The 19986-nt window shown below is 51.8% G+C and overlaps 2 protein-coding genes across 2 annotated transcripts in view; both read left to right on the forward strand.

Moving 5' to 3' along the window:
- Cdh4 (cadherin 4) overlaps window positions 1-19986 on the forward strand; it is a 447119-nt gene that overhangs the window by 340776 nt on the left and 86357 nt on the right. The window contains exon 4 of the mRNA XM_050153046.1: window positions 7599-7769. Coding sequence (XP_050009003.1) covers window positions 7599-7769 — 171 coding nt within the window. The remainder of the gene's footprint in view (window positions 1-7598; window positions 7770-19986) is intronic.
- On the forward strand, window positions 5108-6516 carry LOC126508013 (pancreatic progenitor cell differentiation and proliferation factor-like). Its single transcript, XM_050152867.1, has 4 exons — window positions 5108-5208; window positions 5999-6052; window positions 6146-6241; window positions 6323-6516. The coding sequence occupies exons 1-4, from the start codon at window positions 5108-5110 to the stop codon at window positions 6438-6440; spliced, it is 369 nt and encodes a 122-aa protein (XP_050008824.1). The 3' UTR covers window positions 6441-6516.

Genomic DNA, 19986 nt, shown 5'->3' on the forward strand with positions numbered 1-19986 from the left:
GACAGCTGGATGCTGGAGAGGCTGGGAAGGAGGTAGAAAGGGCTGTGTCTGGTGGTGGAATCCAGGGAAAAGCCCATGCTCTTCTGGCCATAGGAAGGCCACACGACTTTAGCGCCACCTGTCATCCCTTGCCACACACACCTAGAGTTGGGAGTTGCTGTGCCCAGTCTTCAGCCACCATTTAGCAGAGGCTGTAAGATGAGTCCACAGAGCTCCTGTGGTACACCCTGTACTACGCTACAGCTATGGAAGGCAGACACAATTGCCGGGTTATATGGCTGGAGGGTTTTTAAAAATTATTATAACTGTGTCTAGCATTTCTGTGTTATGTGTGCATGTGTGTGCTGGTGTGTGCATGTGGACATTACAGGACAACTTTGTGGAATGAGTCCCCCCCTCCATCTTTACACGGGTCTGGAGAATCTATCCCAGGTCTCTAGGATTGTGTAGCAAGTGCTCTACTGACTGAAACATCTCATTGGCCCCTTAGACACCTTCCCATGGCAATGGTCATGAGCCCCCTGGTTTTGAGTTTGAACCCCAATTTCTGTCCCTGGGTTTTATCATTTGTGCTTCAGCCCCCAGTGTCTTCACGGAAAGAAATTCTCTGATCTCAGGTCTCCCCCGTCAGTCAGCTTTCCCTGCTCATCACAGCTCTGTCTGCGGATGGTCCTCACCTCTGCTCTCATTTATTTTATTACTTTTGTGATGTGTGTGAAAGCCAGGGCCTCGTGTGCTAAGAAAGCTCCCTACCACAGAACCACATCCCAGTAGCTACACTAGAAGAGCTCTGCCACAGAGCCACATCCCAGTAGCTGCACTAGGAGAGCTCTGCCACAGAACTACATCCCAGTAGCTGCACTAGGAGAGCTCTGCCACAGAGCCACATCCCAGTAGCTACATTAGGAGAGCTCTACCACGGAGCCACATCCCAGTAGCTACACTAGGAGAGCTCTACCACGGAGCCACATCCCAATAGCTGCACTAGGAGAGCTCTGCCACGGAGCCACATCCCAGTAGCTGCAATTTTTTCACTTTTCATTTGCTACAGGACTTCACTAAGACCTCAGATGGCTATTTAACTTCCAGTCCTCCTGCCTCGGACTAGGAAGTGGTGAAAAATCCTCATTTTTAAGGGCAGTGGGAGAATTCCCCCAGACTCAATAATTTAGGCCAACAGATGCAATCAGCAAGAGGTGTCTTTATTGATTACACAGGCGCCTGAGGGTGCAACAGTAGCTTACGCCAACTGCACACACCCAGGGCAAATTCAAACAGCCATATTTATAGGAAAAAATGATTACATAAGAGGGTAGTATAGCACAAGCATTTCATTGGCTCTCAAATTGGTGGGCTTAGCTTATCCTGGGAATGGCCCCATGTCTATTCTCGAATTTCCCCAAAAAACCATAAAGATAGATAAAACACCCTGCAGCGAGTTTACAGTTTAGATAGGATATCTTGGGGGGGGGGGGCTGTGGAGTATCCCTTCTCCTTAGTCCCGAAAAACCACAAAGCTAGATATAGCACTCTGTCTCTCTCCTTAGCCTGGTCAGTGAGTCTGCAACCCATAGATACCCAGTTTTAGCATCGGCTGAGCTGAGGGGCCCAGCTAAATTTCAGCAAAGTTTAACATAGTACATGGGCATGGGGGGGTCTTTCAAGTATGGGGGTCTTTCGGTAGCTGAGACTGCAGGCCTGCACCACACACTTCCTCCTCTGCCTTTACCATTGCAGGAGAGAAACCTTGCCTGGAGGGCGGGGCTTACACAAGTGTGCTTAGGCGGAAAAGCAGATCCCCGGTTTGTCACCATCACCAATATTTACTCTTTCTTTCCTGATGGAATTTTCTGACCAGAAGACCTAGAGGAAGAAAATGGGGTAGCAAAAATACCCGCTCTCTGTCTTTTCCCACACACACTCCCTTTATTCTGTGCCCAGTCAGTGCCTACTATCTGTTTATGAAAATTAGAACTTCCGGTGCCTTGTGGAGATTGTGTATCAGCATTAGGGGGTTCACAGGGCTGTACTGCCAATCAGAGACTTTCCCAAAGAGTCACATGGGTAACAAAAGCTGATGATTGCATCTCACAAGATGAGGCTGGCAATGTGACGCCCTGACTTAAGAGGCTGTGTCCCAGGACCCTGTTGTGTGTCCTTTAGAAGCTAGTGTGACCGCGATAAACTGCTTTTATTGAATCAGGAAGACTCAGACATGTGCCCTTTTCTCAAAATTGGAAAGCATTTAAGGTGTTAAAGAGACATCCACATGGTCACCCAGACCCAGTTACTGGGGAGCTGGGAGAGCATCAAGGTTGTGATGGGTCGCCCACCTCTGAGGTCAGGCAATCCAACAGCATTGCAGAGCTGGCATCTGGGAACCTTGACGCAATCTTGTATTTCCGCTGTTCTAAGATGTGACATCTTCTCTGGGCAACAATGGGAAATTCTGTCCCTCAAGGGATTCTGCACAAACATCAAGGAGCCCAAATCAGTAGTCCAGTGCCTGGCACCCAGTGCTGACTGGGAGGTGGATAAGGTGGTTCCACCTGGGAACATTATTTTCTAGGTCTTCTCTGTGCCCCTGTGCCTGCACGGCCTTTGTACAACTCTTCACAGTGCTGGGGCTGTGTACACTCAGTTAAGAGTCTGCACTGGGAACATCGCTCTGTGTGAGACCCACACGGGCTGCAGGGAACCATGCGAAGTCCAGAGGCCTCAGATAATCTGCCAGATCTCTGCGCTGCCATTAAAGGGAAATTTAGAAAATACTGATCAATAGCTACTTATAAACCAGTTCCCACCCACTACAAACTGGTTCCCGCCCACTCCTGCCCACTGCAAACCAAGATGATCAGGACAGACTGGTACACACCTGGGACAGGTGTTCAGGAGCTTCCGATCACAGGTGCCCCCTGTCACTCCTCACACTGACCCGTGCGCCTCACCTGAGTGTTGCACAATTCACTGACTTTAAAACCCAGGCTCCTGCAAGATTCCTCAGTAAGATGAGCAGGCTTGGGCACGGGGAACCGTGAGGAAAGGTCACTTCCCACGTTGTATTCTAACCTGACACTCGATTGTCTTTAAAATAAAGTACAATGAGCGGGCGTGGTGGCCCAGACCTTTAATCCTGTGCTTGGGAGGCAGAAGCAAGCAGATCTCTGTGAGTTTGAGGCCAGACTGGTCTATGTAGCAAACTCCAATCCAGCCAAGACTACAGATTGAGACCCTGTCTCAAAAAAAAAAAAAGTGATTATTTAAAACCTACCCCAGATCAGCGTTGAATTATTCATTCGCCACTTGTGAATGGAGCCTGCGGGGAACTGACCCAGCTTCTTGCTAATGCAGAGCAGCCCTGGGGACCTCTCGGAGAAGCCACAGTCAATTACCCTCATGATCCTGCTCAGAGAACCGGTCTCCTTTCAGGGGAGTAAGGCCTGGGTGGGACAGAGCCCCGGGCTCAGGGACAGGGGTGTGGGGTGACGGTACGGCCACTGTGGCCAATGCTTCCATCATCTCCTAACACAGCTGCCGCCAGTGAGCGGGAGCCTCTGCCTTCCAGGGGAAATCCTCAGGCCTCCGTTGCATGCCTCCCTCTTAGCCTTTTAAATCCACTTCTCACCTCTCTCCTGAAATGACAACCTATGTGGCCTCAAGCTTGAGCATCTTGCCAAGGCCCACGAAGGAGAGAGAAGGAAAGGTGCTTGTATTTGAGATGGATTCAGGAAGTGTACCAAGAGGGACCCAAGACCAGCTGATATGGAAGGACTGCCCGTCCCCCATCCCACCCCCTCTCAGGGTAAAACACACACGCACATGCACACATGCATGCACACATACACATGCATGCATAGACACACACACATGCACACATACACACACCTGCACACACAGTATGAAGGACAGGGATACACATCCCACCAGTGGATCCTGCCATCGCCCAGCTCACGAGAACACAGTATGCCATTCGTCTTTAAAAGGCAGAGGATATGGCTGAGTTGTTAAAACACTTTCCTTGTACACATGAGGAGCTAAGGTTAATCTCAGAATTCAAATTTGAAAGGAGGAGGAAGAAGGAAGAAGAGAAGGAGAAGATGAAGAGGAAGAAGGGGCAAGCATGGTGGTGAAGCACCTGTGATCCCAACACTTCTGAGGCAGAAACTGGAGGATCACAAGTTCAAGGCCAGCCTGGGCTACAAGAGAGCCTAGCTCAAGGAAAGAGAGAAGAGAGAGGGAGAGTAGGAGCGGGTGGGGAAATCCAACAGATTAGGCCATGAGACTGGCTGAACAGCTGGTGCCTTGGAGAAACTTGATCATAAGCTGACCTGGTTCCTACATAATCCGCTGCCTCTTCAGCCCGAAGCCAGGAAGCAAGGGTTCAGGACGAGTGGGTCTTAGAATCTGGGATCACAATGAGGGGAGATGTCCTGACTGCAGTAAACGCCTCTCAGACTCCCCTAAGGCAGAGAGAGGTGGGGCAGGGACTAGCTATAAGACTCTAGGGCGTGGTTCTCAACCTTCCTCATGCTACGACCCTTTAACACAGTTCCTCATGTAGGGCGCCATGATGCTGTCACTGTTAGGAATCATAAATACCTGACGTGTAGAACACCTGGTATGTGACCCTGCGGGGATCGCCACCCATTGGTTGAGAACTGCTCTAGAGGAAAGCAGGTCCCGGCTCCGGGGGTGCTGCAAGCCTGGTTTCTCCTCTCTCACCACCCACTCACCTTCCAGCTCCCCTGAGTCCAGCAACCAGGGCCATGGTGAGGCTTTACCTCTTGAAGCTGCGGCCACACCGGCTGCGGGCAAGGCTTCAGTCTGGCAGCTGCTACTTTAAGAAAAGCTGAGGTCAGCAAGAGCGTGAGGAGGTGGATGTGAGGCAGCTGGTCCAGGCAGACACTCAAGACGCTGAGATACAGAGACAGGCAAGGCGTGGCCTGCAGAGGGGTCCAGGCACGTGTCCACGTGCACACACACCTGCTTATGTATGTGTGTCAGGTGCGCAAATGCATGGAGTCTCACACAGGTGTGTGGGTGCACTCTGCAATGCTTAGGAACAGCGACGAAGCTCACCTCTCCTTACCCATGACCAGCCACCGTCATGAAGAAACAGAGAGAAGAGAATCAAGTCCACGATAGGGAGAATGTGCTAGGGAAGGAGAAGCATCATCCAGAACAAGCAGATTTCCACGTCCACGTTCCGCAAGGGCCCACATGTCTGGGAGAACGTGCCTTTCCCACCAGGCTGGCCGCTAATTGCCTTCGACGGTTTTCTCCCAGGCAGAAGCCTGCGCAGGTCTGGCATTGACGTTCACCAGATTTTGTTATTACATTCGTCTCGCAGCTCTAAAACAGTAGCAAATATGTGCAATTTATTTAAACAACACTGGGGAAATTAACGCTGCGCAAACGCTTCCTCAGCAAATGAAGATAAAGCCGGGTTTTTAAGCGGGTGTGTGAGAGGCTCTTGGAGCTTCCAGTCTACAATGCAGCCTTGGCAGCAGCAGCTACTATGAAAGAGACTCAGCTGTGTGAGGCAGCCTGGTGGGCTCTGCCTCACCACACACTCAGAGCACTGGGGACAAGTCCCAGGAGGCTGTCCTTCGGGAGAGGTCCAGTTGCTCACATCTGGCCAGCTCAGCAGATATGCTCTGAATGAGGACAGTCTAGCAGGTCCGGTGGCCGCAGAGTTGTGGTTTCAGCTGTTCCAGGGTCAGAGGCGTGAAGATCACAAGCCCAAAACCTGACTGAGCTATAGAGTGAGCTCCTCTCTTAAGATGAAGAAGAGGAAGGAGAAAGGGAAGGAGAAGAAGAGAGGAAGATGGGTGCAAATCGTATGCAGGTCATGGAATGGACGCTTCCCATGGGTTATTCCTGCAAACGGTGCCAGAGCCTAGTGCCCCATGCATTACCACCTGTGATTGTGTGCCCAGACCCATGAGGAGGTGCCACGGTGTCTTCCCAAGGTCTCTGCAGCTTGCCGGCCCTGAAGGGTGGCAGCAATCCCTTCCAGCAACTCACTAGTGGCTACCCATGACTACTACAGGTCAAGCCAGCTCCTTGTTCAGCAACAGCTACTGCGGAAATGCCAAGTGCACCCTCCCCACCCCAGGACGCAGTGCCTCACCCTCAACACCAGGCCTCCTGAGACCCACCCTGGCCACTGGTGGGCCAGCTTCTTTTTTGGGAAGTCCACCTTCCCATTCATGACCACAGTGTTGGAGTCTCCTGAGCAGTGAGTCCATCTTCATAAAGTTGCGGGGATGGCCCCAGTTAAAACCAGCTTCTGACTCACTGACTTATTCTCTCCCTGCAGCCCGGCAGAATCCCCCCAGGCCTCCAGAAACCCGATCACCCGTGGCCTGGCTCCTGAAACCCTGAAGCAGCAGCCAGTCTTCCATCCTGGCCAGGCCAACACGAGGGTCCTGTCCTGACCTTGCAGAACCACAGCAAACCCAACTTCAGTGGTGCTAGGCCAAAGCCCCACCCATCCACCCCACCCTGTAAACTAGGAAGACTGCAGTTAGAGCCCTTGCTTAGCATGCACAAGGCCTGAATTCATCAGGTGAGCCGGCACCTGGGACTTGTGAGCCTTGCCATGAACACATGTGTCTGAGAACCAACAATGTCCTTCACCCAAGGACGCAATAGACAGAAGCATCCAGCATGGCCCGGAGCTGACCAAGCCTGGTACTGAGGAACAGGTGTCTCTAACAAGGCCCTTAGTGTAAGCTGCAGGTGTGGGACCAGCCTGAAATGCAAGCCCTGCCCCCTCCAGCTGCCAGCAGATTTAAAAGCCAACCGGAGAACAGGGAGACTTCTCTGGGACTTCCATGGGAATATGTATCTCCTCAGCCCCACTGCACATCCCAGTGAATGCCACTCCACAGGACTCAGGACTCCAGAAGTGAGAGCTGGCACTTGGGAGGCTGAGGCAGGAGCATGGCTGTAAGTTCAAATGAGTTTCAAATCAGCTGGGACTACAACATTTAAAGGTGTCCATCCACAGGATGGATGTTCAGGCTGTCTGTCTGTCTTCAGCTGACTCTGAGGCTGTCTGTCTGTCCATAGGGGATGCCAATCCACGGAGTAAGTGCACAGGTTCGTCCACACTGGAGATGAACTTTACCTTGTTGGTTTGGCAGGGGGAAGGGTGTGTATGTCGCTTTAATTTGCGTTCTTGATTCATAGAAGATGTCTACGTGTTTATGGATGTTCGGTGCCTATTGTGGCATGTTCAGCACATATCGATGTGTGTTCTTTTCTTATTATGAGAGAAATTATTGATTTTAAAAAAGCTGTTTATATAGGGGCTAGCAACCCTTTGTGAGATTTCTTTCAGATTCGGTTGCTTAGCACAAAGCTGTGGGTTCCAAAAGAATTTAAAAACCGAAGAAACCCCTTCGCTATGGTCCACTAAAGTGCTATGTGGACTCCTTTTTGTGGTTTCCACTTCCAATTCCACAAGAAAGGCTTCCACCCTTTCCCAGTGTCCTCCACTCTTCCACACCAATAGGGGAGGACATAGACACTTACTAACAGGGGCCTTTGTGTAAAAGCCTGACCTGATATCTCTCACTCTTCTCCCTCAGAAAGGAAAGACAGCAGCCCTGGACCCCTCTCAGTCCCCAAAGGACACACTGCTGCCGTGGCCCCAGCACCAGAGCTCCGGAGGGCTGAGGAGGCAGAAGCGTGACTGGGTCATCCCGCCCATCAACGTGCCGGAGAACTCCCGCGGGCCCTTCCCCCAGCAGCTCGTCAGGGTAAGTGGACCCAGCTGTTCTTAAGGCTGGTCTGGACCCTCCAGACCGGGCAGGTTCTGAGGTGTGGGGGGCACTGTGCAGTAAAGAAACTGTGGGGAAACGTGGAGCCAAGGCCACTCTGAGGGGATGTTCTGCCGACCGGCCTCTCGGCTTGCAGCGACTGCTCTTCAGAATTATTTGCTGTGCCGTCCTGTCTGTGGACGCTGGTGTGGTTCAAGGTTGTCCTGTGGCCTCTGACGCCTGCCTGTCTGTGATCTGATTGTGTTTTTCCCTTACACATCTGTGATGATGGTCACGTGATGAAATGAAGGGATATGATCAAGGAGAAGCCCCATGAAAATGAGGGTTCTGGGGCTTTGCAAGAGTCACGAGAGGCCAGAGTATGTGGAAAGAGGTGTCTGTTCTCAGGCCGGCTCTATTGTTCGTTCCTTTCCTTGTAGACCAGAGTTGTGTGTTTAGTGTGCAGATAGCATCAGAGCTCCCAGCCAGCTCTTCGTCACTACTGTCAGCCCCAGGGGGTTCCTAGTCTGTCCAAGAGAGGCAAGGGATTTATAGTAGAAACGCTGGCATTGGTGCTGTGACACACACCCAGGGACACTCCGTGGCAATGTCCCCTGCTTCTGCGCACACTCTCACTACACGGGACGTGAGGCTTTCCTGGAGCTGCCTGAGTCAGAGCCAGGACCTTGGGCAGGCAGAGGAGGCTGTCCAGGAGGGAAACCCCACTGGGGTGCCTCTGCTCCAGGCTACTGACTCACCCACTGTCCACAATGGCTTCTAAGATGATGCTGAGGGCAGCCGCGTGGTCTTCACTCTGTGCACAAGTCTCGGCCCTCTCCAGATGGTGGCTGCTTCTGGCAATCACCGCGATGTCACCTACTGAAGGGTTTTCCTCAAGTCTTTCATTTTTATTAAAATCAATTTGTTCTGAGAGGGGTTTCATCCAGCTGTGCTTGCACGCCACGTGGAAGGTGGCTATGATCATGGCTGCCAACACAGAGAAGTCGCCTCCATGCGAGCCTAGGCCATGGGGACAGCAGCGTGTCTTAGAGATGCACCAAGGCCCTGCAGAGCCTCCTGAGCCTCATCTGGTGCAGAGAAAGATGCAAGGGGGGGGGGATGCCCGAGCCACCCAGCCCAGCCTCTCTCTCTTCCTCAGAGCTGGCTCGCTTTTCCGAGATGGCCCCTTCTGCAAATAGCTAAGTATCTCTAGGACACAGGTGTGAACTGAGCAGGACCCAGGCAGCATATGAACAGTAGTTGTGGCTATGTACCCATCAAACCAAATTCTTGAAAGTAAGCAGCAAGCAGAAGCTCGATTGAAAACTCCCAGTCAGTCATCCCCAGCTTCCAGGAAGCTCGGCTCCAAGCTGTACCCATGGGCAGTGAGTGACAGGTGAGCTGAGGGCTCTGGTCTGCTCACATCCAAAGGGAATGTCCGGGAACAGGCAGTGGGGAAGGATCAGGAGCACTGTAGCATCCCCAAATCCTTGGCTCCACTCCTATTCTACAGACAAACCGGGAAAACATAACAAGACCACAGGATGCCCTTGTGGGTAGAGCCATACTGGAGAAAGAGCTACCTGTTTATCACCATGGGGACAGGGGTCATATGTCCTCTGCTAGGCCTGAGACACGAACGGATGTGTCAGTGGTCAGGGGTATGGCCAGGCATGGTTAGAACTGAGGGAGTGACCACTTACTCCCACCAGCAGAGACCTGGGTCCACTATCAGCTGGAGACCTTTCTCAAGGTGTGGCTATTAGAGTTGAGCTCACAGCATGTCTGAAGATGCTGTGTGCGTGGCTTTCCATAGGGATGGCTGCATATCAGGGGCATTTTCCTCTCCCGGTCACACAGATGTGGGAAAGTGTCTGGACGCAGCGGCAGGCAGTAGAAGCTGCCAGGTGGGCAGTGCCAGCTGGTGAGGCTTGGAAGTTGAGTTCCTAACTGGCAAGGAGAACAAAGAAACCATGGTTCGACTGTACACACAGCAGCCTGCCTCATATACACAGCATGCAAGCTTACACACACACATGAACACATGGCAACCCACTTCATATATACACACATGCACACATACAGAAACCTAATTCATATATACCATCCCACTACCTACAAATATATATGAACATACACACACAGCCCACTTTATACATACATGTATGACCCACGCACACAAGCCCGTTTCACCCACTTTGTGCACACGTGTGCACACCAGCCCACAACATGCATCCATGCACTCACACACACGTCACTCCATCTACACAACCACATCTGCGCCGTGTTCTCTCTTTCTGTTCCCGACTCTCACAGGGTGCAGACAGCGACTCTGGGTCTACTCTGCGTTGTTCTATCCGCAGGAAGCCCGTGAGTTTTCTGTCAGTGCTCCAGGGCAGTGCTCCAAAAGCCCACATTGGAGCGTAAATGCAGCTTGATGGGCGGGCAGCAGAGCTGGCGCACTCCGAGGTTCAGCTGGGATTAGCTAGTTCTGTGCTCGTTAAGGCATTTCATTCTGATAAAATATGTTAAATGAAAACGTGGGTGGGAGAAGAGGCAGAATGTTCTTCCCAAACCCCAGTTAATTGCCGGCATTTTCCTTGGAAGGAATAGTGTCTCTTCATAAGTGCTCACTCTGCCGCACAGGGGACAGATCACTTGTGTGTCCAGGAAAGCCTGGTGAGAACAGTGGAGTTAGGAGACTAAGCCATGCAGGTACACAGTAGGAGCTGAGCCGTCGGGGTCCACATGAACTGAGTCACACCAGTCTATGGTGGAGCGTTGGCTGAGCCACACGGGTCCATGGCAAAGCATGTGGGGCCATGGTGGAGCATGACTCCCGGGGCTGCTGAGCCATGTAGGTTTCTAGCAATGTGTGGTATGATCTTACTGGTTCCACCCCACGGAGCTAGCCCACGGCCTCCATTCAGGGTACGTGAGGAGTGGCAGTGACCTTGGGGAGACATTACCCATAAGTCCCAGCCATCTTTTATCCTCAGATGGAGGATGTGTGGTTTAGAACAGAGTGTACTCAGAACCCCTTGTTTATGCAACAGGGTTTCCAGTTGGGCTCTGTTGAGAGGGAGTGGGCCCGTTAGGAGGTAGCAGGCAGGGAGAGGTATTCAAGAGGTGGCCTTTGAAGGACACAGTGTCTCAGGGGGCCCCTAGCATCCTCCAGACCACACTGGGCTATGAGTAAACAGTCTCCAACATCACACACTTTGTGCCACCAAGACCTAAAGTCATAGAGTCCATTGGTCACAGACAGAAACCCCCAAAACCAGGAGCCAAAGTAAACCTTGCATCTTTATGGGTCAGTTATCAGGTGTTTGTTACAGCAACGGGAAGCTGAGCACAGAGGAGGGAACCATTAACAGCCCCTGAGCCACCCTGATAGCTCCCAGAGGAACTGTGGGACAGGGCATGGTCCCTAGTCCTGTCCCAGTGCTGGCCTGGACAGCATGGGGCATCCCTTTTCCTTTTTTGGAGATTTGAAGGGAAGAGTAGAGAACTCTTCCCTTCCGTGGCAATCCAGAAGCACCAGCCATCAGCTTTCTGCTTGTCCCTCCCGATTGGGTTCCATGTCTCCGGCGGTGCTGATGGCGCCTAACGGGATGTCAGCACAGGCTTTGAAAGCTGCTCGCTGCTCTAATGTGCTCATGAAGTTTGACTGCTGGCAAGATCCAGGGGAGGATAAAACAGGACTTGTAGAAAGAGGTCTATTCCGCAGCTGAATCTAATAAAAATTCAGAATTCGTTAACTGGGGAGGTTGTCCGCGGCGGCACAAATTGACTGGAGACAAGGAGGAGGAAAGCGGTGTTCTTGGGGACAAGTGGTTTAATTTTGGGAACTGATATTTGAGAAGACAGGAAGCCCTGCAAAGCAGTCCATGGGGCCCTTGCTAGAAAGGGGGCCCCAGAAATAGCTGCAGAGGAGACTGGAGGAAGCTGCCACAAATGCACTCTGAGCAGGGACTATGCCCAGCAGGTGACAAAGGCAACATCTGCAGCAGAGGGCTAGGTCACCTGACCCAATGAGGACAGCCATGGGTAGCTTAACCAGTCAAGAGGCTGAGGGTTTCTTCTCCCATTTCATGTGTATAATGTGCACGTGTGTGGGCATACTTGGGTGGGTGCATATGCACATGTGACCATTTAAAGACTAAAAAGGCAGGAGGGGAACTGGAAAGACGGCTCAGCGCTCAACACCAGCTGCTCCTGCAGAGGACCCAGATTCTGTTCGCAGCACCCACATGGAGGATCCCATAGTCATCTATAGCTCCTGTCCCATGGGATCTGACGCCCTCTTCTGGACTCTCACATGGGAAAACACACACACACACGGGGGGGGGGGGGGAAGGATGGATGGAGCGATCGATTGATAGACAGACAGACAGACAGACAGACAGGTGGGTGGATGGACAGATAGATTTTTTTAAAGGCAGAAAAAGCATGGAAGGCATGGTAGGGGCCAGGGGGAGACAGAGAAAGAGAAAGGAGCTGGGAGGAAGGACAGGATGGAGGAATTGCCAGTGCAAGCATGAGCATAGCACACAGACTCTCCCAAATGAGGTCTGTGTCTGAGTTTGTCTAGCAAGAGACAAACTTTTATGTATTTGAAGATGGGGTGAGTTCCCTTTTACACCCAGAACTGACTGTTTAGCTACCGCAGGGGATTGGATAATCGAGAGAGAGAAAGGGAGACCTGAGGATTTGCCACCCTGCCGGCCACTCCCTATCTTCTGAGATGCCCCACTTCTCACCCAGCAGACCCAACACTGCAGACAGAAGATGTCTCTGAGGACTTACGAGGTAGCCAGGTAGTTATAGGACCCCAGGCTGCCCATTTTCACAGCCAGTCCACAGTCATCAGGAAGAGTGTCAGCTTGATGGCCGTCACCTCAGTTCTCTGGGTCCTGGTCAAATCGTCTCTATCTTTACTAGCTGTTGTGGCTTAAAGTGATGTGTTTGTGTGTCCAGTTGACAATGGATGGACTTGTGTTAATTAATCTCTACTGATAACTCAATTAGACTAAAAAACACCCAGGGCCCTAGTGAGGTTGTCTGTGAGGGAGTTTCCAGAGAGGCTCAGCTGCCCTGAATTTGGGCAGAACCACCCACAAGTTGGGATACTGACCTGAATAAAAAGGAGAAAAAGATCTGACACCAGCATTCCCCTTCTCTTGACCTTAGTCTGCTAAGATGCACACAAGCAGCCCAAGCTCCTGTCACCATGCCTTCCCCGCCATGACAGACTGTCCCTCTCACACCCAGAACCAAAACAAATCCTTCTCTAAATCGCATTTGTCAGACACTCGATCACAAAGAGAAAAGGGAACTAACATACTAACACTCCTACCAATGATAAACTAGGAAAATTCACTTGAAAGTGTCCCGTAGAGATATACTGGAGACCTTAGGAGAGAGAAAACAGTCCTAGGGAAGAGTGTGTCCGTGTGGCCTCTCTGGTTCTGCAGCAAAGACTGGACACAGCCCTCCTCATTGTGGAGTCTCTAGAGCAGTGTTTCTCAACCTGTGGGCTGTGACCCCACAGGGGGCACATATCAGATATTTACATTATGATTATAACAGTAGCAAAATTACAGTCATGTAATTTTGTAGATAATTTTATGGTTGGGGGTCACCACAGCATGAGGACCTGTCCTAAAGAGTGGCAGCATTAGGAAAGCTGAGAACCACTGCCCTAGAGGAAGGCAGGCAGGCAGGCAGCAAGGGTGGAGCATGACACCACACAGCTGGGTGGACCTGCAGTCCAGAGGGGAATGTACGATACACCTCTCCCACAAACGGCGCCTGCAGACTGGACCTCTGGGAGGGGGGTGAACAGGGAGCCAGAGTCGGGCACATGCTGTAACTGTCACTCAGCAGGAGGGACCCACTGCAAGCATGGTGGAAACTGCAATCCCCAGAGACACAGCCCAGTCCCAAAGGAAGCTGACACCCTCACACCGTGTCCCCCGTTCCAGGTAGGAGTTCCTTCTGAGCCTCAGGATGAGGAGGAGGAAGTAATTCTGAAAGAGCACCCCAGCAGACAGGACAGGACGTCCCCCACAAGCATCCCTGTAATCACAGTGTGCAGGTCCTGCTGTCCTCGCTGAAGCCCCAGGGAAAGGAAGAAAGCAGGGTCTCCCACCTCAGCTGCCCTGTGTTCTGTGATTGAATCGGCCGTGTGAAAGGACTAAGCGGGCCTTTGTATGCACGGTCCCGTCTGAGCAGAAAATGTTCCCTCTCCTGCCTGCCTTAGTGGCTATATTGATACCACAGAAAGCTCCTTATGAAACGACAGCAAAATCAAATTGCCGCAAGTGCTCAGATAATTTATTGGAGAATATTCAATTAGAATACATTAATATTTTAGATTTCCATCATCAATCTACTGTCAGCGATTTAAAGCCATTACTGAGCTGCTGGCTGGAGAGGGTGCATTTAGGTGAGGGTAGAGGCACCTACCCAAGTGGGCTCCGTCGTGGCTGGCAGCAGCATGAGAGGCTCACAGCGCTGAACCAGCTCTAGGGTGGAGGCCAGATGCAGTCAGGATGCCGGGCAGTGGGGTTCGTGCCACTCTGGGTCACTCAGAGGGAAGGAGAGTAGTGGGACTCTATGGGATGTGGCCAATTCCAGGTGACCTCAGATCTTAGTGGATCTCCCGAGACAGCAGGGCCACTGGAGGCTTCTTTCATGGTGTTAAGGAGTTTCAGGTCTCGGGCTCTGGGACGGTTTGAGGGAGGTGATCACCTACCATCACTACTTAACATTGCTGGGCATCACCACTTAGCCACGGGCCTGCAAAGGTCACGTGGTGGAGCCAGCTTCAGAGTCGTCATGGCTTCCTTCACATTTGGGAGGACAAGGGGCCACTGATGACAGACTGTGACTTGAAAAGATATCCCCAACCAGAGGGGACAGGTGACAGCCACCCTGCCTCTAGGTGGCCAGGAAAGAGCCCAGCAAGTCCTGTGGGGGCAGAAGGTGTAGGCTGTCCTCTATGGCTAGTGACGGGGGAGGCCCAGCCACACTAGTTCTGTGTCCGCAGAGGAATGCTGCAGCAGGGCAGATGGCCTCACTAGTGAGAGTGGAGGACCCGCAGGCAAACAGCAAAGTTTCCTTCTCCCATGCCCTTCTTTCCAGGCTGCCCCCAGAGATGCCACCCATGCGTAGGGTGGGTCTTCCCACCTTCAAACACTGTGATCAAGAAAATCCCTCATCCAGCTGTGCCCAGCATCCATCTGGAGTCGAGTGGATGACTGAGATGGCAAACCCTCCCTCACAACCTGGCCTGGGATACAGGTGACCAAGCGTCTCGCCCTATGGATCTGAGGTCAAGCAGTCTTGTTCTAAGCCAGCAGCCCAGCTGCATGAGATGTCGGGCATCTCGTTGTGGCCGAGCTATGCCTTGGCACCGCCATGTCAGGCATCTGGGGTGCCCTATCGTGACCACGGGGAAGCTAGGAGCAGTTGTGGGGGCATGGGCTCTGCTCCTGCTGCACATGCATCCTGCACTGCTTGGTGTGTGACACACCATCTCTTATCGTTGTGACCAAATACCTGGCAGGAAGCAGCTGGAGAGTTCATCCTGGCTCGCAGTTGTGAGAGTATGTGGTCATGGTGGCTGCAGCTCGAAGTAGCTGGTCACATTGCAGGACAGTTCGTTCTGGCTCACAGTTGTGAGGATACGCGGTCACGGTGGCTGGAGCTCGAAGCCACTGGCCACACTGCATCCACAGTCAGCACGCTGGTGCTCCTCCCACTTCTCATTCCTCTTCAGTCTGGAACCTCAGCCCATGGAAACTGCCACCCACAGTCAGCATAGATCTTTCCTCCTCAGCCAGTCCTCTCTGAAAATTCCTTCACAGATACTCCCAGAGCTGTGTCTCCTGAGAGATTCCAAACCCAGGTTGGCAGTAAAGGTTGAGCGTTGCTCTGTCCCTGTGCCTCAGTTTCTCCCCTGGTCCCATGGGTTCTCAACACCTCTCACCTTGGACAACGGCTGCTCATTGGGCCATGCGTAGATCTTTGGCTTGTGCAAACCTACCTGCTCCTTTGCCAGCTACTTCCACACAATTCCACAGCCACGTGAGAGCCCACAGACCAGTGTGTGTGGACTCCTTAGGAGGAGATGCTGGCACGGAGCTCAGCAAAGAGGCCACAGAACAAATGTTACCTTGCTCAGGCCCTCCCTGGAGGGTTGGTACTCATGGACAGAGGCTGTGAATATTCCAGGGGCCGGGGCTGTGGATAACCTACTTCCTTCTCCTTTGAAGAGGAGGGCGGGCTTGTCAGTGGTCCTTTTTGTGGTCACACACATGGGCAGAGACTGTCCAGCTAGTCCACAATGCTCTCTGTATCTTGCCCATCTTTTCTCCCTCTCTCTCTTTCTCATTAACTTGCTCAATGCTTCTTTTCAAAGCTGTAGTCAATAAAAATTAGCCTCTGCTGACCTGGCCTCATTCCGCAGCAGAGGGCCAGAGGTGACAGCTACTTTATGGCAGTCAACGTCCCTAGGGATCTCACTAAGCTCTGGACTCTCTTAATGCAAATTTAAAAAGCTTCTAATATATGTTAAATAAATATCAGCCACTTGTCAGAGCCGTGGTTATTAGGGATTAATTTTATAGCTGTTACAGTTCTGATCAACTGTTACTTATAATTAGGCCCTATAAATGTTTCTAAATAATCAGATAATATTTGAATAGCTTAAATACACTCTCTTGTTCCCTTTATCAGGAACTTACATTTAAACAGCTGGAAATGTGGAGTGTTGGTGTGGAGGGGTCTCATAGCTGGCTGGTGTGTGTGTATATGTATGTGTGTATATGCGTGCACACATGTGTGTGCATGTGTCCCAGAAATGAAAAAGAAACTACTTTTGTTTCATGGGATAGATGGCGATTATATGTGTCCATGTACATGTATGTGTTCATGTGTATGCATGTGTGAGCATGTGAGAGCGGAGGCTACAGGCTGAATGAAGGTATGCACCTCCTTCATTCACTCTCCTTGGTTTGATATAGGGTCTCCCACTGAACCAGGAGCTCACCAGTTTGGCTAGGATGTTTGGCCAGTGAGGCCCAGGGCTGCTTCTGTCTCCACCCTACCCCTAACACACACCAGCACTAGGGTTATGGGCAGATTCTGTCACACCCAGAATTTTCAAGGATCCTGGGCATTGACCTTTGGTCTTCCTGTTTGCATGGCAATGATGCTGCCAGCTGAGTAGCTACCCAGCCCTAGAGGCTGGTTCTTAACCCCATGGACAGCTGAGGATGCATCCAAGTCATCAACGACCCTAGCAGGAATCTCTTATTACTGTGTATATGCGTGCATCCGTGCACACAGGTACTACAGCGTGTCTGGGGAGGTCAGCGGACAGCTTTACGAAGTCAGTTCTCTCCTTCCATCATGGATTCTGGGTATCCAACTCTGTCTTCAGACCCATATGATGAACCCTTCTAGTACCTCTGTCCACTAAGACGTCGACCAGCCTTCCGGAAGGCTATAAAGGCTGACACTTAGGAGTTTCTTTTTCCCTGAGGAAGCGTGTTGTGAGAGGAGCCTGCTTGTTTGTTCCCGGCCGCTCAGCCCCAAAACAACCACACAGAAACGGTATTAATTAAATCACTGCTTAGCCTATTAGCTCTAGCTTCTTCTTGGCTAGGTCTTACATCTGAATTTAACCCTATTAATTAATCGCCATATGGCTGTGGCTTACTGGGTAAAGTTCTGTCCGGCATCCTGCATCTGTCTCCAGTAGGGCTCCATGGCTTCTCTGACTCTGCCTTCTTTCTCCCAGCATTCAATTTAGTTTTCCCTGCCTAGCTCTGTTCTGCCCTGCTATAGGTTCAAAACAGTTTCTTTGTCATTATCCAATAAAAGCAACAGATATACAGAGGGACTTCCCACATCAGAAGCATTTGCTGTTTTTGACACAGTCTGTCGTGTAACCAAGGCTGGCTTCCACCTCACCTTGGAGCAAAGGTGACCTTTAACTCCCGATCTGCCTGCCTCCACCTCCGGCGTGCTCTAGGATTACAGGTGTGTGCCACCATATCCAGCTTATGCACCGCTGGGCACGGATCCCAGGGTGTCATGCATGCTAATCAGACATACTCTGTCAACTCAGCTGCATCCCCAGTCCCCAGAACCTTCTTCATGTACAGCTTTAACCTAGAATCTCACCTGACATCTACGGTTAGCTGAGTGGCCCTGTGTGGGTTCAGGAGTCCAAGGGCCACACGTTCTCTCTTAGGGTTGAAATCCAAAATGTCTTCCGCGGAATCAGGATTGTAGCACTTAGTCCACTGTCTTAGGGCGCTGTCTGGGACCATGGAGCCTTTAGGAGGTGTTGCTGGGGGCGCTGCCTCTGGAGCCATTCTTTCTGTGTCCTGACCCACTACTGTGGTTGGGGCTGCCCCATGTCTTCCCTGCTGTGATGGACTGAAGTCCCCCAAGAGGCCATGGTTAGACCCCTCTTCTCCCTCTGCCAGGTAATAATGTCAGAGCAAGTGTGTCTCATTTACTGCCCTGGGGACATAGAACCTGAGCCTGCACACTGGGGTGGGCGTGGACATTGAGTCTGGGTGGTCCCAGTTCCTTGCAGCATCCCCTCCTCCAACCTCAGTGAGCCTGGATTGCCCTACACAGTGTGCAGAGTAGACGTGGGCCCTTTAAGTCTCTGAGGGTCCGAGGCAGCCTCCTGTGTTGCTTCCCTCCACTCTCCTGCGCATGCTCCCTGCTCACACTTACTCTCTGACATTCCTGAAGTCTGAGATCAGATTGATTGGCCAGAATGAAGGCTCTAGCAGGCCACACCCCTCAGGAGGATAAAGGGGCTATCATATTCCTATTCTCCCCAGTTCCCAGAAGCCCCTGCACCCTCCCTCTGAGCTCCATCCTTCCTCCCCAGGCCCACAGCTCAGCATCATCCAGCCACCCTCCACACCATCACCTTGTGGTCTGTTTCTCCATATAAATCTCTTCTCCTTACAGAGAGACCGTGTGATGGCTTCTGGAACTCCCTAAGGGACTCTAGATGCCCTCAACTGGCCATAGCTATGACCCCTTCTCTGGGGACAGTAACATTCACAGGCCTCGGGTTTAACGCCTAGACAGTTGGTGTCCTTCTATTGCTGGCCACCGTGCTCCAGGGACAAAGCTGTGGCCCCTCACAACCGTTAGCCAGCACAAACATGGCTCCATCTGGCCTCTGCCTGTTTCAAGGATGCTCTTAACCTTTCTCATCTCTTGTAAGAAGGGTGCTTCTAACAGCCGGTATCTACATCGTGGGCTTTGCTGGGAACTTGAAACCCTCCCTGCCTGGTTAAGCCCAGCTGCAGCCTGGCGTGAGGCAGCACATACTGGCCACGTTGTTCCCAGGGGGGCAGTGGCTCAGAGAGCCTACCAGTGTCAAACCAGAGTTGTCATTGCTCACACCATCCTGGGCAGGGGAGGGTTAAAGGCAGTGGCTGGAGGAAGTCCCCAGACAATTCAGCTTCCCCCACCTCTGGAACTCTGCTTTGTAGCCACCACAGTCCAGCAGGTGGCCTTTGCAGGTCATTCTCACGGCCATCCTTTGTGGGATAGTCACAGATGACTCCAGCTCAGAGACGTTTCCTCCTAATTCTGCTTGTCACGGGCCTGGCTCTTGGCGGCGGGCTGCTGGCAGGAATGGATGTATCCATAATCACTGACTTGATGGCTCTGGGCAGTCAAGGAACCTTCCCCTTTGTCATTACCGCCCTCCTGCTTGTACACCCCCCACCTGCCCACAGGTGGCTTATCATGGCTCACCTGTGAGTGAATTGTCCAGTCTCTCCTGCGGTATGATGCTACCGTGTGCCCAGACCTCCTCTGCAGGGCTCAGACAGCTCTGACCTTCTCCTGAATATGTTCAAATCATGAGGCAGAAGATAGGAACTTGGCATGCTTGGCACAACCCATCCAAGCTGGCAATTAACAGTGCCACAGAGAGAGACGTAGCCAGAGCACCTGTCCAAACCAATTTCCCTGAGCTTGGTTATTTGAAAGTCTAAAAATCCCTAACACTAAGAAGCAGGCAGTGTTTAAATTTACGTTCGGTTCCCAGATGAGACCTTCTGGTTCAGCTGCTCGACTTTATTTGGAAATATGAACGGTAACTTGATTACATGTTAAGGAAGCTGCGGCTGGGGGATTTCCATCAATATCTTTTTTCCTCCGA

This window comes from Alexandromys fortis, unplaced genomic scaffold (genome assembly GCF_014885135.2).
Source record: "Alexandromys fortis isolate MF-2015 unplaced genomic scaffold, M_Fortis_MF-2015_v1.1 scaffold_81, whole genome shotgun sequence".
NCBI classification, from domain to species: Eukaryota; Metazoa; Chordata; class Mammalia; order Rodentia; family Cricetidae; genus Alexandromys; species Alexandromys fortis.